Source organism: Musa acuminata, chromosome BXJ2-8 (genome assembly GCF_036884655.1).
Source record: "Musa acuminata AAA Group cultivar baxijiao chromosome BXJ2-8, Cavendish_Baxijiao_AAA, whole genome shotgun sequence".
NCBI lineage: Eukaryota > Viridiplantae > Streptophyta > Magnoliopsida > Zingiberales > Musaceae > Musa > Musa acuminata.
In genome coordinates, this window is record NC_088345.1 from 52124390 (window position 1) to 52143985 (window position 19596).

Here is a 19596-nt window from a genome sequence, read left to right on the forward strand (position 1 = left end):
GTACACAGAATAATTTGTTGATGTGGAAGAAATCACATTCTCCTTTCTAATATCATGGATCTTGTGTTCATCCTCAATCTATTATTGGGTCAGAACAAAAAATTCTCAGAGAATCTGTCTCATCATTTATTAGATCTTGATAGAAAAATTTACAAGGCTTCCATGCATTCAAATTGGATTTATCAGTCAAGATCAGAACATTCTGAGGACACAACACCTAGAAATTCCCACTGCGCTTGCCCTTGTTTTTGCCATACAAGCGGAAGAGGTTGAAGGCAGACATGGAGGAAACAGCCACCATGCAGAGGCTACCTAGGAAGGCACTCACCATGCCCCCCCCACTTTGGTTGCAGAATTTATGGTAGAGGTTGCATACCTTCATCCACTGCAGCTCTGTCTGGCCGAACTGGCTGAGCTCTGCAGCTTGTGCCGCCGCCGCCACCGCCGCCAATGTGAGATACGCCACGACCTGAAGCGACACCATGCATGAAAATAGTGATTACAGTCTTATATATTTCCTTATCACTATCATTTTATCTAAAAGCCTAAACCTTTGATGAGACAATTTATATTATAACACTCCTGCCTTCAATGTTCTTGGGTAGATCGGCACAAACCTTACATCCAAATTTTGAACTGATCGAATATATATATATTCAATGCATGATCTGGAGTAGTTTTGGACACCGCTATCATGTCATCATGAACTTTTTTTGACATCATAGCTTTTTATCACTGTCATTCTTAGCTTACAAGATCATATTTTTACTTGTTTTTAGGTTTGACAAGAGAAAATTTACAAGTATCAGTTTTTGTAATACTGATACTTATTTTTAATATGTGATAGATTGCTAAGACCATCTGAAATATAAATTTGTAGTGCCCACATAACCTGCCAGGCTCTGCAGATAAATCATGAACTTGAGGCCAAGTTTAGGGCCTCAGATGAATCTCTGGCCTATGCACAAAATCTGCTGTGAAGAGCAGATGAAGCAGAGGTGACTTTTCTCTAGTTAAACAACTATTAGATGCAATGGCAAATGCCCTTTTTCTGTCTACAAAGTTCAATTTTGTAAATCAATTATCAACAATGCAGAACTTTGTCTAGTACTTCACAAGCCAGACAAAACATCAACACCAGTTGCTGATTATTCAGCAACTTTGGCCACAGAAGTCACTACCACCAGAACTAAAAGGTCAGCTGATAAGGTAGAGATTCTCATTCAATGCAACATAGTTTAAGTTAATGCTGCAATGGTGACATGGGTTAATCAGCTACCTGATCACAAGAGAAGATAGCCCAAGCCAAGGCCTTGTTGAAGAGGACACTCCCCTTCATCATGCTCACCACACTCCTCACCACCATTAGCAGACTATAGCCTGCAGCTATCCCATTTGCTACCACTAGGAACCTGTCAATCCAACCAAAACCATATATGGACTCAGAAATCTGAGATTTATGCTATAACAGTGTAAAAATATATATATATAGACTTCACAAATACCACCATTTGAATCTTCTGTGCTATGAAGAATTAGAAACAAAAAAGAGAGGGGTTTCTTCATAGATCTACACAGAAATGAACTTGTAATAACCACAGAAGAAATAGGAAGGATGAAGAGAAGGTCTTACACCAGAGCTTTCATGTCAGTGAACTTGGCCTTCTTTTCCACAGAGAAGAACTCCCTAACCTGAGTGTCAGATCCTACTAGAACAGCAGCAATCACCCCAAACGCACATGAGAGACACCTGAGCACAACCTCAGCCACCTTCATCCTCCTCTCCACAGCCATCAGCTTCCCACCTCCATAGTACACAGGCACGGTCCCAGGGCTCACCCCAACCTCCGGCCTCATCTCCTCCCTCTAAAATCCTTGACAACTCACAAGGCAGTGAAGCTTTAAGAAGAACAGTCACTTCCCCTTTTTATGGCCAGAGATTCCCAATCCCGCGCCTCGACAAAGAAGGCAGGGGGGTCAATCTGATTGATACAAGACTCGGGAACTTGAAGACGGAGCTGCCCGATGCCCCATTCAAGAGGTCATGGTGAGTGCATTATGAGGTCCTCATCTGCAGCACAAGGAACAAGGACTGATGCATGAACAGTACCTCAGACCATTGACATGTGGCATGGTAATGACTCTGTCTTTTTGATGTGGAAACAGTGTGGAAGATTGGAGTCAGTGGAATCTTTGATTACAGCCAACGAATAGATCTTTAGCCAAGTTTGGACTGTTTTGGTTATAGTCAATCCATGGTTGGTGGTGTGTCTTTACTATATATATATATATCTCACAACTTGAGAACATGTTTTGGTATAAAAATTAGACTAACTTTTTTTCTTAAACTCCACAGATCTCACTCAAACTTCATATTTTCTTCATTTAGAATTGTGCAGTTAGAAAATTACATGAGGATTTGTACTGGGAAACTAAAAATGCATATATTTTCTATTGTTCAGATTGACAAGATACTTATGTTCTTATTAATTTTGTGTATTGCTTTGTTTATTAGTAGTTGAAAGGCCATATATATATATACCATATCACTATTTGTTCTTTGATTGTAGTAGGGACATTGACACCAATGTAAAGGACAATTTTGCCCAAAAGGTAAATATATGTAAATTACTAAAAAGCTAATCAATGCAAGCTCAACATTTAACCTTCAATCTAGTCCATGAGTGTTGGATGTTGAGGTGATTTGGAGGATAATAAAGTTAATACTAAATGAAAATTATTTTAAGAGACATGTGCATAAACGATGTTCAAAACTAGGATGATATTTGTGATAGCTAAATTGCAAATGTTATAAGGTAATAAATTCATTTGTAATATTGGAGACAGTAAATATAAGATTTGCTTTTGTAATTTTTGCAATTTAATGGAAATTTTTGACAAGATGAAATGTTTTTGCTTGTACAGTCAATTGAGAGAAGATACTATGTAATAGTCTCCATTTACATGGTGTCTGCCAATGAAAGATGGCTTATATGTGTTGTCTTTTTGTTCTATGTGATCAAAATGAAAAAGAAAAATCAAAGCTAAATTGAGGATGGAATTTATTAAATCTATTCAAGTCCACAGTTCATAGAGGGATTGTGGCAAACCAAATATATCATTTACATTTTATATTTCAGATAGATAAGAGATGTTGACAAGGGATCAGATTTGAGGGAATATTTTGGCCTTGTGTGGAGATCTTTCCTTCTTGCGAATCCATCAAATCAAGAACTTGTCATTCTTTTGACAAATATCTTTTGCCTGTCACTCATAAGCAGAAGCATCGAGTGTAATCATCTTTTTTTGTTCTAGTGGGAGTCACTGAAAGCTGAAGCAAGCTCCAAATTTTGACAATGGAAATCAAAGACTGGAAAAAGGCTTTGTGTTATGATGATGGGAGCCTGTTGGCAATTGGAAGCATTAAGTTGCTGGGCCAGTGACAATCATGGAATATGGTTGTGTTGGGATCCCAAATCTGGGAGAACTAAATTTTGGAATATGTGATAGAAGGTTCTTCCCATCTCTTTATTAAGATATACTAAAATTTAGGACAAAGTTCGGTGCATTGGGATTGCATTGAATGTTAGTTTGAATATTCTCTGTTGTCAGCATAGAGGATGTCCGTTTCATCCATTATCATCATCCACTAGTTTAGTGGGGATAGGCATGATCAGAAAAGAACAAGAAGAAAAAGAATTGCTGGATAGATCACCACATTTATCAATGGATTTTGTATGACCTGATCCAATCTCAAATCTCCTGATCCCTTGATCCAATCAATAGATTGATCCAGTCTAATTGTCTAGTTGAAAACCAGTTGGGGCATAAATTGACCTGATTACTTTCTGTTTATTATCACATGATGCAAGTAACATTGGATAAGTGTTTGGTAACCAGTTAATTTACAGTGAACTCGAATTGCAACAGTGCCTGCTCATGGCTGGAGATCAAAGGTGGAGTTGAGCTCTCATGTCATACTGATACTGCCCAGCAATGTAATTAACCATGGTAGTAAGAGGAAGTGAAGCATAAGTTGACATGGAAGTGGTGGAAAGAGAACCTTAAAAGGCTTGCATTTTATTAATGGAGATTCATGAAACATAAACCAAATAATTTGCTCATGCCTTTGTTGTCATGATACTGTTATGGCTTTTCTAGTTTAAGATTGAAACAGGTAAAGACAACCTTTGAAGCAAAACTATCAATTAATATGCACACCATTGAGTCTCAAACAATCTCATAATAAAGGAAGTCCCCCTGTTAATTTAGCATTAGATTTATAAAAAAATCCATATTTCTGTAGTTCAGTGTGCACCAAATTTAACTCACAAGCCAAAATTGATCCTCATTCACCAAGGATGAAAAAGAAAAGGACTTTTTTTTGGACTTTATCTGCACTTTTGCAGCTCAATTTGTCAAAGTTGGATCCTCAATAGGTCAGCTTTAAGAGCAGATTCAACAGCAGAAATAAATGATACACAAAGAATTGGAGTCTTCATGAGTGAATAATGTGAATGATCTCAGATAAAATAAAAAAGATTTGACAAGCAAACAAAAAAACTAAAGAAAATAAGTGATTCCAAATCTGCAGCTCAAAACTATTAGCAGATACCTAACAGTAATAGGATGCACTACCAAAGGCTAAATACCACACCATCAAATTATCCAGAAAACAACAAACTGTAATATTGGTGCTTCCCCTGATGAGCCTACAAAAGAAATGTCAAGCACATTCTGAAAGACTGAAAACCACTTCAATACAAAGACCTGAGTAAAGACAATTAATTATAAGCATCAAATCATATAAAGATGAAGATTGGTTCAAAAGACCAACTGGAACTACATCAAGCAACACCCAGATGATAATATCAACACTCCTTGGTTGTGGACTACTAATCCTTGGCTGTAAATTACTACATTAAATAGAACCAGGAATCTCTATGGGCAGTCAGCAGCAGCTCATTTTTACTTTTACCCTGCTGCCTTTGATCGAATGCTATGCACATTCTTCAATAAATCCTGGATTTTTACTTTTCCACTGCTGATCTCCTGAAGCTCTATCTTTTCAAGCAGATATTGCTTCTCAGTTTCTGCTTCTTCAAGACGATGCTTCAGGTTACATACTGGCATAGTGCTGCTCAGCATTCTCTGATTTAGCAAGTGCAATTCCCTGTAGCCTCACAGTCTCCTGTTTGACCTCGCTGGCCTGAAGCTGGAACATCTTAGCCTCTGTTTCATCCTCAGTCCAGTGGTTTCATTGTCCCCTTGCTTTTCCTTCTCTACTTTGTTTCCCGTGACGGCAACTGGGCGGTTTGTCTCGATGGGCCAGGCCTCATGCGAGCTGGCATTCTCAGTGGGGGAGATTCGCCATCAGAATATTATCGTGGTTCTTGGGATGCGGGTGAGTCTGCATGGTCGGACGAAGCGAGGGACCGACCTCGGAGGCTGGCGTGGGAGGAAGCATTGCCGGTGGGGCTTGGTGGTGATGGTTTGCACCGGAAGAGGTGCCCAAATCAATTGCTTAGTATGCTGTTAAACCTTCACCTGCAACATATGCATCACCAAAAATGCCTTACCTGAGGGTTTGAATCCAACTGATGCAACTAGCAAAAGAAGTACGCATAAAAAACTAATACGTTTCAAGATCCTTATTTTCGCCAATAAATGCCGCCAAAATCCAATCTTTTTATTTCTAGGGAGGGTCAGAAGATTAAAAAGTGCGCGTTTCTGGATTCTAGAACCCTAATCTAAAGTAGAAACAGCAAGCGATTCAGAAGTGCGAAAACGAATTAGGCGATACGCATTAGAATCCACACATCCAACATGATTTCAACTAACTAACAAAAAGAAAAGGGCCGGAAATCGGAGGATCCAAAGGGGGACGAATACGAACGAACAGCAAGCTTGCATTACCTGGAGCTTGAACCTCCCAGAGGGCCGACCGCGGGAAGCCTCGTGAACGAAGCGATCGCAGTAACACCGAGAGAAGAAAGGGATTAGGTCTCTCTCTCTCTCTCTCTCTCTCTCTCGCGTTTTCTCGTGCGTTGGAAGTCCTCCCTCCCGAAAAAGACAACGATGATACAAGTCACGACTAAACTTAAATCAAATTACGTGGCGCATATCGAGAAGCGTACTCGCCCTGCACCACCTCATCCCGCCGTCAGATATCCAGCACATTCCGTATCCGTGACTCAACTCGTGTCGTGATATTAGTACTCGGGTTTCAACGCGTCAAACGTGATGACAGCGCATGATAATAGACGGGCAACCACGGGGGCCCATCCAATGGAGATCTGCCACGTCATTGCACACTTTCGTAGCCTGATTTACTGAAGACAGACTATCCTCATCCAACGCGAAATAACACATAATGTCACCCCGATAATTTTCAAGGACGATTCGACCCAGCTGCACAAACAGATGTGCAGCTACAAAGCTGAGATTTACACCTCCAATTTTCATTATTATCATTGCAGCATTTCATTATTTTCATTATATATATATATATAACAATAATAATAATTCCAAATAGAAATTTGACGATGATAAAAAGATGATGGTCTCATTCACAGATAGACATGAAATTGATGGGATCATCATTTGGAGCTTCTTATTTAACTTTTTTTAGTGGGTATCAAAAGGGCATTTCTCTTTTATTTGGCAATAAGAAATATTTTTTAACCTATTTTGTTGATCATATCTTTGAATACTAACACTTCTTCCACCAATAAAGGAAGACATATAATATAAAGTCTCATGTCATGAGAAGAATGTTATTTTCATGAAGGTTAGACATTATTATTTTTATGATCCCATATGGGTTGTAACATTTTTGCAGAATCTGAATAAATTATAAATGATTGTAGATATATTTAAAAATATATATATGAAGATATTAGAAAGTCAAATTTAAAATTATACTATTGTTGAAAGTTGTAACAATGTGGTTGTGTCATGTTCTTCTTTCCTTTATGGCAAAAAAAAAAATTGTACTTGTTGTTTGAAGTCCTTTTTTTGGGGGGGAATTAATCATATTTATGCATAATAGATATTTATGTGATTTTGCTTCTTCTCATCTTTTTTCTTCAGATATTCCATTGTTGATAGGCATGATGCTTCCAGACAAGAGAACAAGCTCCATCCATCCACCAACAAGAAGACAAGAAATTGTGTGGAATAAGTTGTTGATTTTGATTAGACATATAGAAAAACCACACATGGACAAGATTAGGTTTTCATTGTCACTTTGGACATGAGAAGACAAGTCATTATACATATCATGAGAAGTGGCTGTTGCTTGGAGTGGAAGCAAGTCAAGAAACATGCAAAAAAGTTGACCATTATTAGGGGTGCAAAATGGATCAGATACAGATAGAACATTGGACAAGGAAACAACTTATAGAAAACTCAAATTTTGACACATTCATCTTGCTCTTTGATCCAATCAAACATTCAAGCTGTTCCAATTGTTTTTTGTTATATTCAATGATTGATTTAGTTTTATGACCATTGCAGTACTTATGGCTTTTTTTCCTCCAAAGCAGTTATAAAATAATGTCTATATATATCAAGATTTGGAACATTGACTATGGATCATTTTGTTTGACATTTCATTGCTACAAGTACCCCAAAAAAAAAAAAGTGTTGTCTAATCCCTTTATATATGTGGTGAAAAATATTACATTTTCTAAAAAATTACTTACATTGATTGTATATTTATTTTTGTTGATGAAATTTATGAGTCTTGCATATTACACTGATTGCATATGGTGCATAATTTTGACTATGCATCATTGCCTGTCCAATCCTAACACTATAAATGGTAAGGAAAATATTACTGTTGTTATAGCAACACCAAGTACATGTCAATAATCCCCATGCAGCTCCAAGGTTGAGATAGTACATGGCTTCAACACCCCACATGCAAGAAGAGCATGTGAAAGCAGTCAGTAGCCTCTGATGAAGCTGCATGCTTCTTCCACTGTGATCTGCTCATGCACAGTGGCAGAGACCATAGAGGACATTTTACATGATTGAATGCCACAGGACATGGCTTGTAACTTTGTGTTCTTATCAGACACAAACCCCCAAAGCTAAACAGGAGGCTGCATGGAGGCTTGCTGCTCATATCTTTCAAGACATTGAAATCAAATCTATTGCACAAATTTATGCAGCATTGTGGGTTGTGCCCATTTCTTGATCAGTTAGTATTCAGATGTGGAGCACAGATTGTGTCATAGATTAATATACAATGGGTCCTTTTCTAATGAAAGTTTAGGGTTTGGGGATTGGTGATCATCCAGTTAGAATTTTTATCATGATATTGGTTAAGACTAATCTTTAGAAACTTTAGCAATCTTATTCAAAATATTTATTATGATAATTGAATTATAAAATTCATTCAATTTTTTTTTAATCTTTTGTGGCTCTTTCTTCATGTTAATATTGGATTTATAATCCAAGGGGAGTTGGTGAATAGTATGATAATGAGATGAACTGAGAATTTGATGGAAATAAGCACTGATTCAGAGGTGATGAGAAAGAAAAAGGAGAAGAAAAGAATGAGATGGAGAGATCCATTGAGGTCACAAAGTCTTGACTGCTAACCACAAATCTTTCTTCACTCTTCTAACACACCACTTTCACAAATTGAAGGTACAGAAGACAACTAACAATCCAAGAAAACTAGAGAAAAAGCTTAGGAAATTGCAAGCTGATGCACCAAACAGGCGAGGAGGTATAGATTACAGGTGAAGAGAAGTATCAACATCTGTCTCATGTCCTGTGATTGAATTCTGAGCAATGCTTCTGCTGGGCCACAGGCTCATGGAAGGTGCGTTCTCGGGTGCATGGGGTCCTACGTGATCACTGAGGTGGCGGCGCGACGGAGGCCAAGGCAGGTCGGGGTGGAAGAGCCAGTTCTGCTGCCCACACTGAGCACTTGAGCTGGGTGGCTCGCCCTCGCTCCACACCTTCCGCAGCTCCCGCTGCTCCCTCAGCTCCTTCACCCTCTGCAGCTGCTTGAACCGCTCCTGCAGCAGCGCGATGGAGGCGTGGAGGGCAAAGGGATCGCCGTTCTGCCTCCCCATGAGCTCAGCCTCAAGCACCAATGTGGAGTAGCTCAGTGGGTGGTGAGGTGGTGCTGATGTAGATAGAGTGTTTGTGTTCATGCGTGGTTGTGGCGTGGCCATGGATGCCAATTTATACTGGTTGGTTGCTGCCTTCTTGCACTATTTCACATATGATTTTGTGTCCTATGAATGATGTAAGAGAGAGAGAGAGAATCAAAGTGGGAGCTGCAAAATCCAAGGAGGAAAGGCTTTGGGGTCCATCTGAGGAGTTCGGTGGGCAGCTGGGAGCAGGGCCAGCGGCAGTCTTTAGAGGGAGATGAGGCTGGGAGAGAACTCCAAGGATGCATGGAGGTTAGCATTTGGAAGAAGGTGTTAGGGGGAATATGGGGTTTGGTGATGGATTTGTCTTCTATCCCTTTGCCTTGTAGGAAGTATATTACCTCATGGTGGGCAATGGAAGAGAGAGAGAGAGAGAGAGAGAGAGAGAGAGAGCTCTATCTCTTCCCTTGTTCTGAACAAAATCTACAGTGAGTCCAAACCAAAAGCTTCATCATTATGAGGTCTATGGAACAAAGATGAAGGGGTTAGATCTGTGACCTGAATGGGAAATTTAGAAGATAATTCTTGTTCAGAGAGATGAGCAAGTAAAAGAAATGTAAGGTAAGCGAGGATTTGTTGTACCAAAGTATGCTATGCTATGCTTTCATGATACTCTTAATATATACTTTTTCCTACAAAGAGTAAGAGATGAAGGTGGTGATTCCAACTTAGAATTTTACAATAATTTATCAAGATTTTTACCAACTATTTTTATTATATTTTAGTGGGGCTTCAATGCTTCCAACTTTTAACATAAGCTCTTTATCAACCACTCTTTAACATATTTTGATGAGACTTAAATATACATTTCCACATATATTTTTAAATATTTAAATTCTTCATATATATAACTCTGGTTAGGATATATCCTAATAACTTAGGTTAGCTATCATTAACTGAGGTTATTAGTAATTAAAAAAAATTACTTTCATTGAAAATTCAATGCAAACAAGTACACATGAAAATTATTTTTTTGAAAATATATTTAAATGAAATATGATAATGATCATCTGATGAAGAAGATTAACTACAATCGTATTTATATTGCTTTTTGAGTTCTGTGGTGAAATATATGTATAAAATTTGCCAATAATAATTGGATCAAACATGAGATATTTTTCAATGATGATTGAATTCTTGCTTTTGAATTCACGCAAAGAATCCCACTTGGACTAAGAAAGGAATCATTCACTTCTTTTCCATCCATTAACTTCAAATTAAGGGATCCATTCGAGCATGTCACTATTATGCAACAATGATGCATGGATACAAATACAATGAATCAATATGACATGATACAAATATACCACCTTTGTAAAGATTACATAATTGATCACACAAAAACAACTTGGCAGACTACAAAACCTGGAATTTGGGCATCAACATCACTCTTGTTAGTCTTTGGCATCCACTAATAATACAGCTCATCGGGCAATTTATGTTAAGTAATGAGATTGTTTCCAGGCTATCAGTTTGATTATTCCATCCGATTTTAACCCATGGAATCAACATCCATTACAACCCATGCACATGTTCAGTAATATAATTACACAGACATCTTGGGGAAAAAGCAGAGCAACAAGCCGATACGACATACAAATATGTGAATCGAGGTACATGAAACGCTCAAATGGCAGCAACTTCATAGTCTAAACTACCACGGGACGTTCCATATCCAACACGATCCTTGTGGCTTCCCAAACAATCTGTCCATCAATGTAGTGCTGTCTACATACAGGCATATAAACATCAGCTCCACCAATTAGTTCTGTTTGTTTTTCCTTTGTTTTCCTCAAGGTAAAGAATGCACGTCCACCACACAACTCACACCTTGCGGTAAGCTTGGTAACTGAATTAGCTAGCGGAATGATGTCAAGCACCGAGCCAAATCTCCTTCTGCCAAAAAATGTAAATTTGGTCAGGATAAAAGAGCCACGGGAGATCATGCTCTGTGCTTTTGCACCCGGCATCTTGCAAATAAAATGCATGTTTGAAGCAAACAACCATAAGGAGGCCAAAGTATCCTTAAAATACCAGTAGAATATGTGGAAAGCCCAATTTTGCTCTTTAAACACAGCAGTCTCCTTACATAAAATGACTAGGCAGGGTGCATAAATGTATGGAGAGTACCTTAGGTAGTCACCATCCAAGCCTGCAACAATAACAGTCTTCCTATCACGATCAGCTGCATTGCAGCAAAAATCATAAAGATCTTCAAAGAACTGGGCTTCATCAATCCCTATCACATCCAACTGCCAGCATACACAAGTAACCCAGACAACGATGTTACTGTTAGAAAAAGAAAATTAGCCACAGGCAGATGCACGTGCAAAAATCAGCTGCTAAAATAACAGAAGAGATGAGACGGGCAACTAGAAGCATTCAGGACTTTAACAACAATGGGTTTTGGGAAACATAATCTTCAAATTGATTCTGATTATCTAGTAATGGACAAACAAAAGTTCTAAGAGGATCATTTTATTCTCTTAGAACGTGGACACAGAGACTGAATTATGACCATCTTTATTCGTAAAATCTAGCAAAGCATATTGGCGTAAGCAATTTTATAAACAGATTAAAATAACAACACATTCCAGTTATCCTTTGTTGGCCTACAGAAAAAATATGCAACTGCATTTTCTTCATCCTCAACCATCCGAATATCAATATAAACTGAATGTTATAGTTATAAATCAAATGAAGAACACTCGGAACTCCTCAACCATCCGAATATCAATATAAACTGAATGTTATAGTTATAAATCAAATGAAGAACACTCGGAACTCCTCAACCATTGGAAACTAAAGCAAGGAGACCAAAACTCGCCAATTTTCCTGTCAACAAGAGCATAAAGATGATTAGCTTAACTCTTGGATACCTTATCATATGCTTCGGCTCCTAGTCTTTCTCGGAACATAGAAAGCGCTGGCAGAGCCATGCATGGCATTCTCGTACCATCATGTGTCACAATTGCATCCACCCCATACCTTGTGTCCTTGTCGGATTTAATTATGGCCACAGTTCTGCGTAAGAAGTGTTATCAGATTAATCTCACATTTTACATCAAGGTCACGTTTGATGTAAATATTAATATCACATCATCAGATAAAGAAGTTCCGTGACAAGAATGCAAAAGGAAAAAAAGTCTCGAAACACAAGCGTTTTGCATCGAAAAGCAAATCCTGGACATTTACAACAACCCGATGCTTAGTTACTGATTAGATAAAGTTCTATGACTGAAGAGTGTAAAAAATCAGTCTCAAAACACATTATTACATTTTGCATTGAAAAAACAAAAGAAATTTTAATAGCACCCCCTGTTCAATTAACGATTGAATGGAGTTCTCGTGAAGACTTGGTTTCGAAACACAATATCACATTTTGCATTGAAAACGACAATAAAGTCAGCGAAGACTGTAAAGATCCAATCTTGAAACACAATATTACATATTACATAAACAAAGGACATTAAAGCAAAAAAACTCATTTACGGCGCAAAGTGAGGAGTGCAGAGGAGGATCCTACCTTCCGTTATTCCTTTCGGCTTGGATTCGACGGAGGAGAGTGGTGGTCTTTCCGGCGAACATCGGGCCGACGATCACATGGATCTCGCCGCAGCAAGGGCGCGATTGCATATCGGACTCATGATCTCCGGGGGGCGTTCTACAATAGGGTCTGAAGGAGGTGAAATGGGTGGCAGGTTTTGGGAGGCGGACGAAAGGTGATTTGGCCAACGATTTGGGGGAGTGGAACGTGCGAAACGAAGGGAGGAGGAGAGGTGGGGAGGGTTTGAGAAGAAGGTGGTGATGGGAAGGAGGCGGAGGAGAAGAGATGTGGAAGGGAAGGATAGACCTCAACATGGAGCGCATATATCGTGGGAGGGTGGAAGGGAAAGGGGGTTTAGGGTTTGGGAACGCAAGGGGGTGAGTCACAGAGGCACATGTCTCCTTTCATTTGGGAGTGGACATGCTGTGCTACCTTATACGAAAATTAAATAAATTAAAAATCATTTCCAACTCAGAATTATAATGGGCGAATTTTCGAAGAAAAATCCTGAAAATTAGAACGCTTCAAGTTTAATTTTTTTTATTTTTATAATGATCATTCTATGCTCACTAACCATCACCCTCTATCCAACCTCGATTGCGCCTTTATCTCATCGATCGTTTCCTTTTGTTATGCTAACCATCATTCTTTGTTAGATCATGTTAGACCCATAATAGAGGTACAATCTTTACGACTCCTCCAATGCCAACGATCGAGTCTGCAAGCGAGGACGATGGTGAGGAGGGGCATGAGAAGATCGCATCAATAAGGAAGGAATATGAAGACGTTACACGATCACTTTGTTGCTGACGATGAAGGTGTAACAATAAGATTTTATGCGAGGGTTATAGATAAAAGAGAGGTGGCTAGAAATAGGGTAGAGGGAGCACCCAAGATTATTGGCATTAATAGTGGATATTTATGTGAGGGTAATAGGCGACGATAACGAGCTCTGGTGTAAAGGTTACAGGGGGAAGGAGGGTAGCCAAGGTTGTGAGCAACAATAGCCTTCCCTCGTGTGAGGGCTATAGTTGATGACGATGACATGCTACGATGTAAGATGGATGCGATTATAAATTTTAAAAAAAATATATTTTTAAATTTATTAAGGATAAGATGATATTTTCATGTAATTAGGGGTACTATACTAGAATGTTTTAAACTTGAAGCATTATATGAGAAAATTTTAAGAGATTTTTTAATAAAAATAATTATATTAAAAAATATTTAAAAGTCACATCTATTGTTTATAAACTTAATTATATATATATATATATATATATTTACTTTATAAATGGTCTATCATGATTGTAATATGAAACGTATCACTTATGCAATAATATATTAACGAGACTATTTTGTTCATATCATTTTCATTCATCAAATTATAAATCTATGATCCGATCAGTTGATCCATCAATTGAATCGAGTTATTTGAGATTTGACTGAGTCAATATAACATTGTTGAAAGGAGTGATAGTTGGATTTGCAACTAATCCTCATATAATTATTATTTAGAGAGATAAGAACAAGAATGTGACATTGGAATTCCCCTCATCAAAAAATGATAAGAGATTGAAGAATGTCCATATGTCACTTTCTCTTAAACTCCATCATCCAAAGGCAAATACTGAGAGGAGAAGCTTCCAAGTTTGCCGTCCAAAGCCAGCCACCAACCCCACCACCTCCTCTACTTCTACCTTCCCCTCTCCCTATCCTACCTTCCACCACCCTCATCCCACAAGCTTATCAGCACCTTCTCTCCTTCCATCTCCTTTCCTCGCTCCAATCTCTTCTTCCCATAAGCTGCAGTTTCAGTCTCAGTTCCCATGATGCAGGCCATCTTCCTTTGCCTGTTACTATCTTTCTCCCTCCAATCCTCCTCGGCTCAAGCTCAAAACTGTTCCAGCGAGAGCTTCTCCGGGAACAGGCAGTACTCATCCTGCAACTCCCTCCCTTACCTCGGCGCCTCACTGCACTGGACCTACCATGCCTCCAATGGAACAGTTGACGTCGCCTACCGCGCGCCGCAGTCTTCCTCCGGCTGGGTCGCCTGGGCCATTAACCCCTCCGGTGCCGGCATGATCGGTGCCAACGCTTTCCTCGCCTTCCCGGATTCTGCCGCCGGCGCCGTGACTGTTTGGACCACGCAGCTGTCCACGTACTCCCCCACCGTGCAGGACCAGAACTTGAGCTTCAGTGTGTACAGCAAGGCGGCGGAGTACTCCGACGGGTCATACACCATTTACGCGACGCTGGAGGTGCCGAGCAATAACACGAAGGCGAACGTAGTGTGGCAGGCGTCAACGCAGATCGAGAATGGAGTGCCGAACGGCCACTCCACCCTCGGCGACAACGTCAACTCTCAGAGCACTCTGGATCTGCTGTCGGGGCATGCAGCATCTGCCGCAGATAATTCGAAGCAGCACCGAATGAATGTGAGAAACTTGCTGAGGTTTAGCTGAATGCATCTTATTTTGTCTTCTTTCCTGATCTGATGAAGTCAAAGACGAAAACCATGTTGCTCGGAGGATCGATGAACCGACTCATAATAGATACATGTGAAGATGATGTTGGTGATGAGCACTTGGTCTCAATTCTTTGACTGCAAGGTAATGTTGTCTTGGTGCTGTTGACCGTACAGCCAATATGGCCGGGTTCGGTCTTGAAGGCACAGATTCATCTTAGGTACCGTTGACCATATAGTCAATATGACTTGATTCGATTTCGAGGGCACATATTCGTCCTTAGAGCCCACGCCAAAGAAAAGGAGTCAACCTGACTGAGCAGCCGAGGAGGTAAGTGGACTCTCGAGGCATTGCGAGCTCGCGGTGGTTGACTCGATGTCATCATGAGATGCGGCTCATTTGCTAAGGAGGTTCGAGGTCATCCCGAGGTGTGGTTTGGCATTTTAGAAGTGCTCAACGTCACTCCGAGGTGCTTGTTAGATGCGCCTAGGTCCTGCACAAGTGGTTGGCGATGTCCCAATTCGACCCCTCTAATGTTTAAGTTAGTAAAGTGGAGGAGGTTTAGCATAACTCAGGAGAGTTAAGATAGAGTTCATCTGCCCCCATTTGGCCTGGGGGCCTAGGTTTTATACTTGATCAGTGGAGTGAAGCCAACGATGGGTTAGGATGTCTCTTACCCTGCCAGGGGATCATCGATGATGGTAGCTGACGAGCGTGTCATAGTAGGACACCTGTGATGATATACTTTATGAGGGTTCTTGGCCTGTGTTGTTCGTCCGGAAGGTAGGGTCGAGGAAGTTGCATCATGCCACCTGGCCTCAATGCGTGCATGTAGGTCTTCCCTTAGCTACGGTTGAGGTGGCTTCTTCGGTCCAGGTGGTGGGGTGAGTTGGCAGTGCCTTTATTAGATCAACATGCACTCATGATTCTATATTGAAAATATATTTTGTTTTACTCGTAATTGCCAATGTCAACCATTCAACAGAAGCTATGTTAGGTTGCTTTTTTTCTGGGATCTTTTCCACCATTTTCCTCATCTTCCCTACTGCATATTTTGCATCTTAATTTGTCTGCAACTTTGACTTGTCCAGATTCTTTTAAATGCTTGAATTAAGCAGAACATCATGGAACTAATGAGTTAAAGTCCCCTTCTTTTGGGCCATTTGTTTCAGTATTAGCTTCAGTAGACCATCACTATCTGAATATTCTATGTACTATCCAACAAAGAAACTGGAAATTTTTTATAGCTGACAACAGGGATTCAATTTCTACCAGTACTAATATTTTATCTATCATGATGATACATCATCTACTGGTTACTGAACATTACTGAGTTGGATTTCAGATTCATGGGGTGTTGAATGCTGTCAGCTGGGGTGTCATGATGCCAATGGGGGCCATCATAGCCAGGTATCTGAGAGTGTTTCAAGCAGCTGACCCTGCTTGGTATTATCTCCACATTGCTTGCCAGATCTCAGCATACATAATTGGGGTCTCTGGATGGGGTCTTGGCCTCAAGCTAGGAAGTGAATCTGTTGGTGTCGTTCACCACAAGCACAGGATGATGGGAATTGCCCTCTTCTGCCTCGCCACACTTCAGGTACTCCAATTCATAACCTCTCATTATCTTGCACAGAGTGAGTGCATCTTAAGACTTTGCATATTCTTTGGAATCCATGTTTTCCCTCATCTATGCAGCATCACCAGGCAAAAGTCAATTGATTCTAGTCTCAAAATAAGCTACACAGGGAGAGATTTAGTGTAGAACTCCTTAAGGACCTCATCTCGTCTCTGCAGGTGTTTGCATTGCTTCTAAGGCCAGACAAGAAGAACAAGCACAGGATCTACTGGAACATGTACCATCACTCGGTCGGATACCTTGTCATAATCCTGAGTGTTGTGAACACCTTTGAAGGCTTTGAGATACTGCTCCCTGCCAAGAAGTGGAAACATGCCTACATTGCTACCATTGTGCTGCTGCTTGTCATTGCACTTGTCCTGGAAGTGATCACTTGGGCTGTAGTCCTCAGGAGGAGGTCGAAAAGCTCCGAGAAGTCACACCATGGATCCAATGGTGTCAATGGCCATGGTGTCAAGCAGTATCAGGTGGCTTAGATAGAGCCTGGCTTGCAATGCAGGCTGTGTGTGCTTGGAGATCTCTCTTTGCTATGAGGACTGGTTGTATTCTTATGCATGTTTAGGGGAGAGAGCATTATTGATACCATAGTTATTTTATTTATTTTTCAAGGCTTACATGCATTCTACCCTTTTTGAGTTTCATTGTAATAATATGATCTGATTTATATTGAGGAGTTGATCATTCATTTTGGTCTTGTTAATTCATGCTGAAAGCTGAATTGTAACTGCTGAAAAGATCCATGTAGACTATTTCCAAGCCAACTAAATCCAGCAATATATAGCAATAGCAACAAAGCATGAAAGAAGCCTGAAACAAATTCAGCAACTGGATGATTGGCTATGATCACAAAGTCAGCTTGATAATCTAACTCTGCTTCTGAATCCAGTCTTTGAATTTTAGGGGCCATTGACTATTAGATACTCCTACCTTCTCTTATTTCTGTTTATGATCAACATATTAAAGATCAAGCTTTTGAATACCTCATCTCCACCTTCTCTTCCTCCTTAGATAGGTATCCTCATCTCATCCTCCTCCTTAACTTTCTCTTCCCTTGCCTACTCTTTCGGTTCCTCTCCTCCTCCTCCTCCCTCTTTTTCTCTTCTCTCTTCTTTTATATGTGATCCGAATTATATCGATCCATAACGAGTGTCAATACGATAATTTTGTACTGGTATTATACCGGTTCGGCCTAATTGGTATCGACACCAAACCGAGATTTTACATTAGATAACCTTGGTGCTTAAGATTTACAAGTGCATGGATTTTGAAGCATCATGAATGGTGCTGCTCAACATATATTTCTGACTTGTATCATTCGAAAGCCTCTAATTATTCAAGGGCTGGAATTTTTCATTGTTTATAAGCTGAAACTGGATTAAATTACATGTTCATACTAATTAGTGTGTTTCACTTCAATATTTATCTGAATATTTTCAACAGTTATTTTTTTTTAAATTTCTACATCACTAAAAAGTCTTTAGCAGGAAGAACAATTATGCTGCTTGAGATAAATTTTAGCTATCAAACAGCTTTCATGGATAAAAACAATTTTAGACTTCAAATTACGTTTTTAGCAAAGTAATATTTTCTTTTTTTTTCTGGTTAAGGAGAAAAAAAGAAATGTGATGAAGTAATTATCTGAAGAGTAAAAACAGAAAAGACTTGCAAAGGTGTAAGAATAAGGAAGAAGATGTCACCTACTTTGCTGAAAAAGACAAGCTGACAACACATGAAAAGATCAGCATATTAGACTAGACAAGCAATCCTGACATGGTGATCATCACAAACCTACCATCTCTATCCAACACAAATTTATTGATGGCTGCTAGTTGACTTTTAGCATAATGATCATCACTAACCTAGACCAAATGTTGAATTCTGCACTGCTACATTGTCTTTAGTTACTAGATTGTTTTGTAAGTTCACCAACTTTACCTCACCTCTTCTGCTTCAAACAATGTCTGTCATTGTAACTTTTTGGCTGTAGCTTAAAGTTGGTGAAAGAAACACAAGTCATTAGCTTAATGCAACACAAGGTAAAAAGCTTCAAATCCTTGCATGCCACCAAAGCATGCATGGTTGAGCAATCCTCCATGGCTCCTCTTCTTCCTTCCAATCGCAGTTGGTTGGAAGAACAAGCTTCCTCTTTTTTCCATTTCCATTCTATTTAATCTGATCTGCTGCTGCTGTTGTTAGCAGAGTGGTTAGCCTGCTTTCTTTGTTTGTCCTCACCTCTTCCAGTCTGTTCATATGAAATTAAGGGGAAATAGCTTATGATGCAACTTATATGAAGCTGCATCAATATCGAATGCGATGATGATCAATGTATGTAATTTTCCTTGTTTACGAACGAAGAAACTATTTTCATGACTCGAACTCTCATAATCCGATTTGTAAAGATATCATGTAGCATCGACCTAAAAAGGATCAAAATATATCAAGGCCTTATTAAATCATATATAACTCATTATGTAAAATCTTAAGATGATAGAAATTATACTAAATTATATATGTAATTATTTTATTACCATAATAAATTTTTAATTGAAATGATAACAAAATAAAATATATTTGATTAAGATGCACTCAAAACCTTGATAATCTAATTAATAATTATTTTATAACCCCAAAATAATTTTTTTATTTGTTAACAATTGATCACTCCACACTGAAAATATTCAATCTCTTCAGACCTAGCTATCGTTTAACGAGATCATCTTATGCTCTATAAACATATGATTTGTCTTGACTTAAATTTAATCAAACAGA

The 19596-nt window shown here is 39.3% G+C and overlaps 4 protein-coding genes across 4 annotated transcripts; 1 reads left to right on the forward strand and 3 right to left on the reverse strand.

The window, feature by feature from the left end:
- Positions 1-102: 102 nt before the first annotated feature.
- Positions 103-2001, reverse strand: LOC135620195 (CASP-like protein 2B1). The gene is made up of 3 exons (XM_065122923.1): positions 1634-2001; positions 1280-1412; positions 103-469 (listed from the first exon to the last, which is right to left on the reverse strand). The coding sequence occupies exons 1-3, from the start codon at positions 1855-1857 to the stop codon at positions 218-220; spliced, it is 609 nt and encodes a 202-aa protein (XP_064978995.1). The 5' UTR covers positions 1858-2001; the 3' UTR covers positions 103-217.
- Positions 2002-8747: 6746 nt separating this feature from the next.
- Positions 8748-9194, reverse strand: LOC103996443 (uncharacterized). The gene has a single exon (XM_009417366.3). It carries the CDS (start codon positions 9192-9194, stop codon positions 8748-8750), a length of 447 nt encoding a protein of 148 aa, XP_009415641.2.
- Positions 9195-10627: 1433 nt separating this feature from the next.
- Positions 10628-13127, reverse strand: LOC103995782 (thymidine kinase). The gene is made up of 4 exons (XM_009416477.3): positions 12700-13127; positions 12053-12197; positions 11304-11425; positions 10628-11069 (listed from the first exon to the last, which is right to left on the reverse strand). The coding sequence occupies exons 1-4, from the start codon at positions 13041-13043 to the stop codon at positions 10823-10825; spliced, it is 858 nt and encodes a 285-aa protein (XP_009414752.2). The 5' UTR covers positions 13044-13127; the 3' UTR covers positions 10628-10822.
- A 1324-nt stretch (positions 13128-14451) lies between these two features.
- Positions 14452-17512, forward strand: LOC135620196 (cytochrome b561 and DOMON domain-containing protein At5g47530-like). Its single transcript, XM_065122924.1, has 3 exons — positions 14452-15158; positions 16534-16788; positions 16986-17512. The coding sequence occupies exons 1-3, from the start codon at positions 14550-14552 to the stop codon at positions 17301-17303; spliced, it is 1182 nt and encodes a 393-aa protein (XP_064978996.1). The 5' UTR covers positions 14452-14549; the 3' UTR covers positions 17304-17512.
- Positions 17513-19596: the final 2084 nt, after the last annotated feature.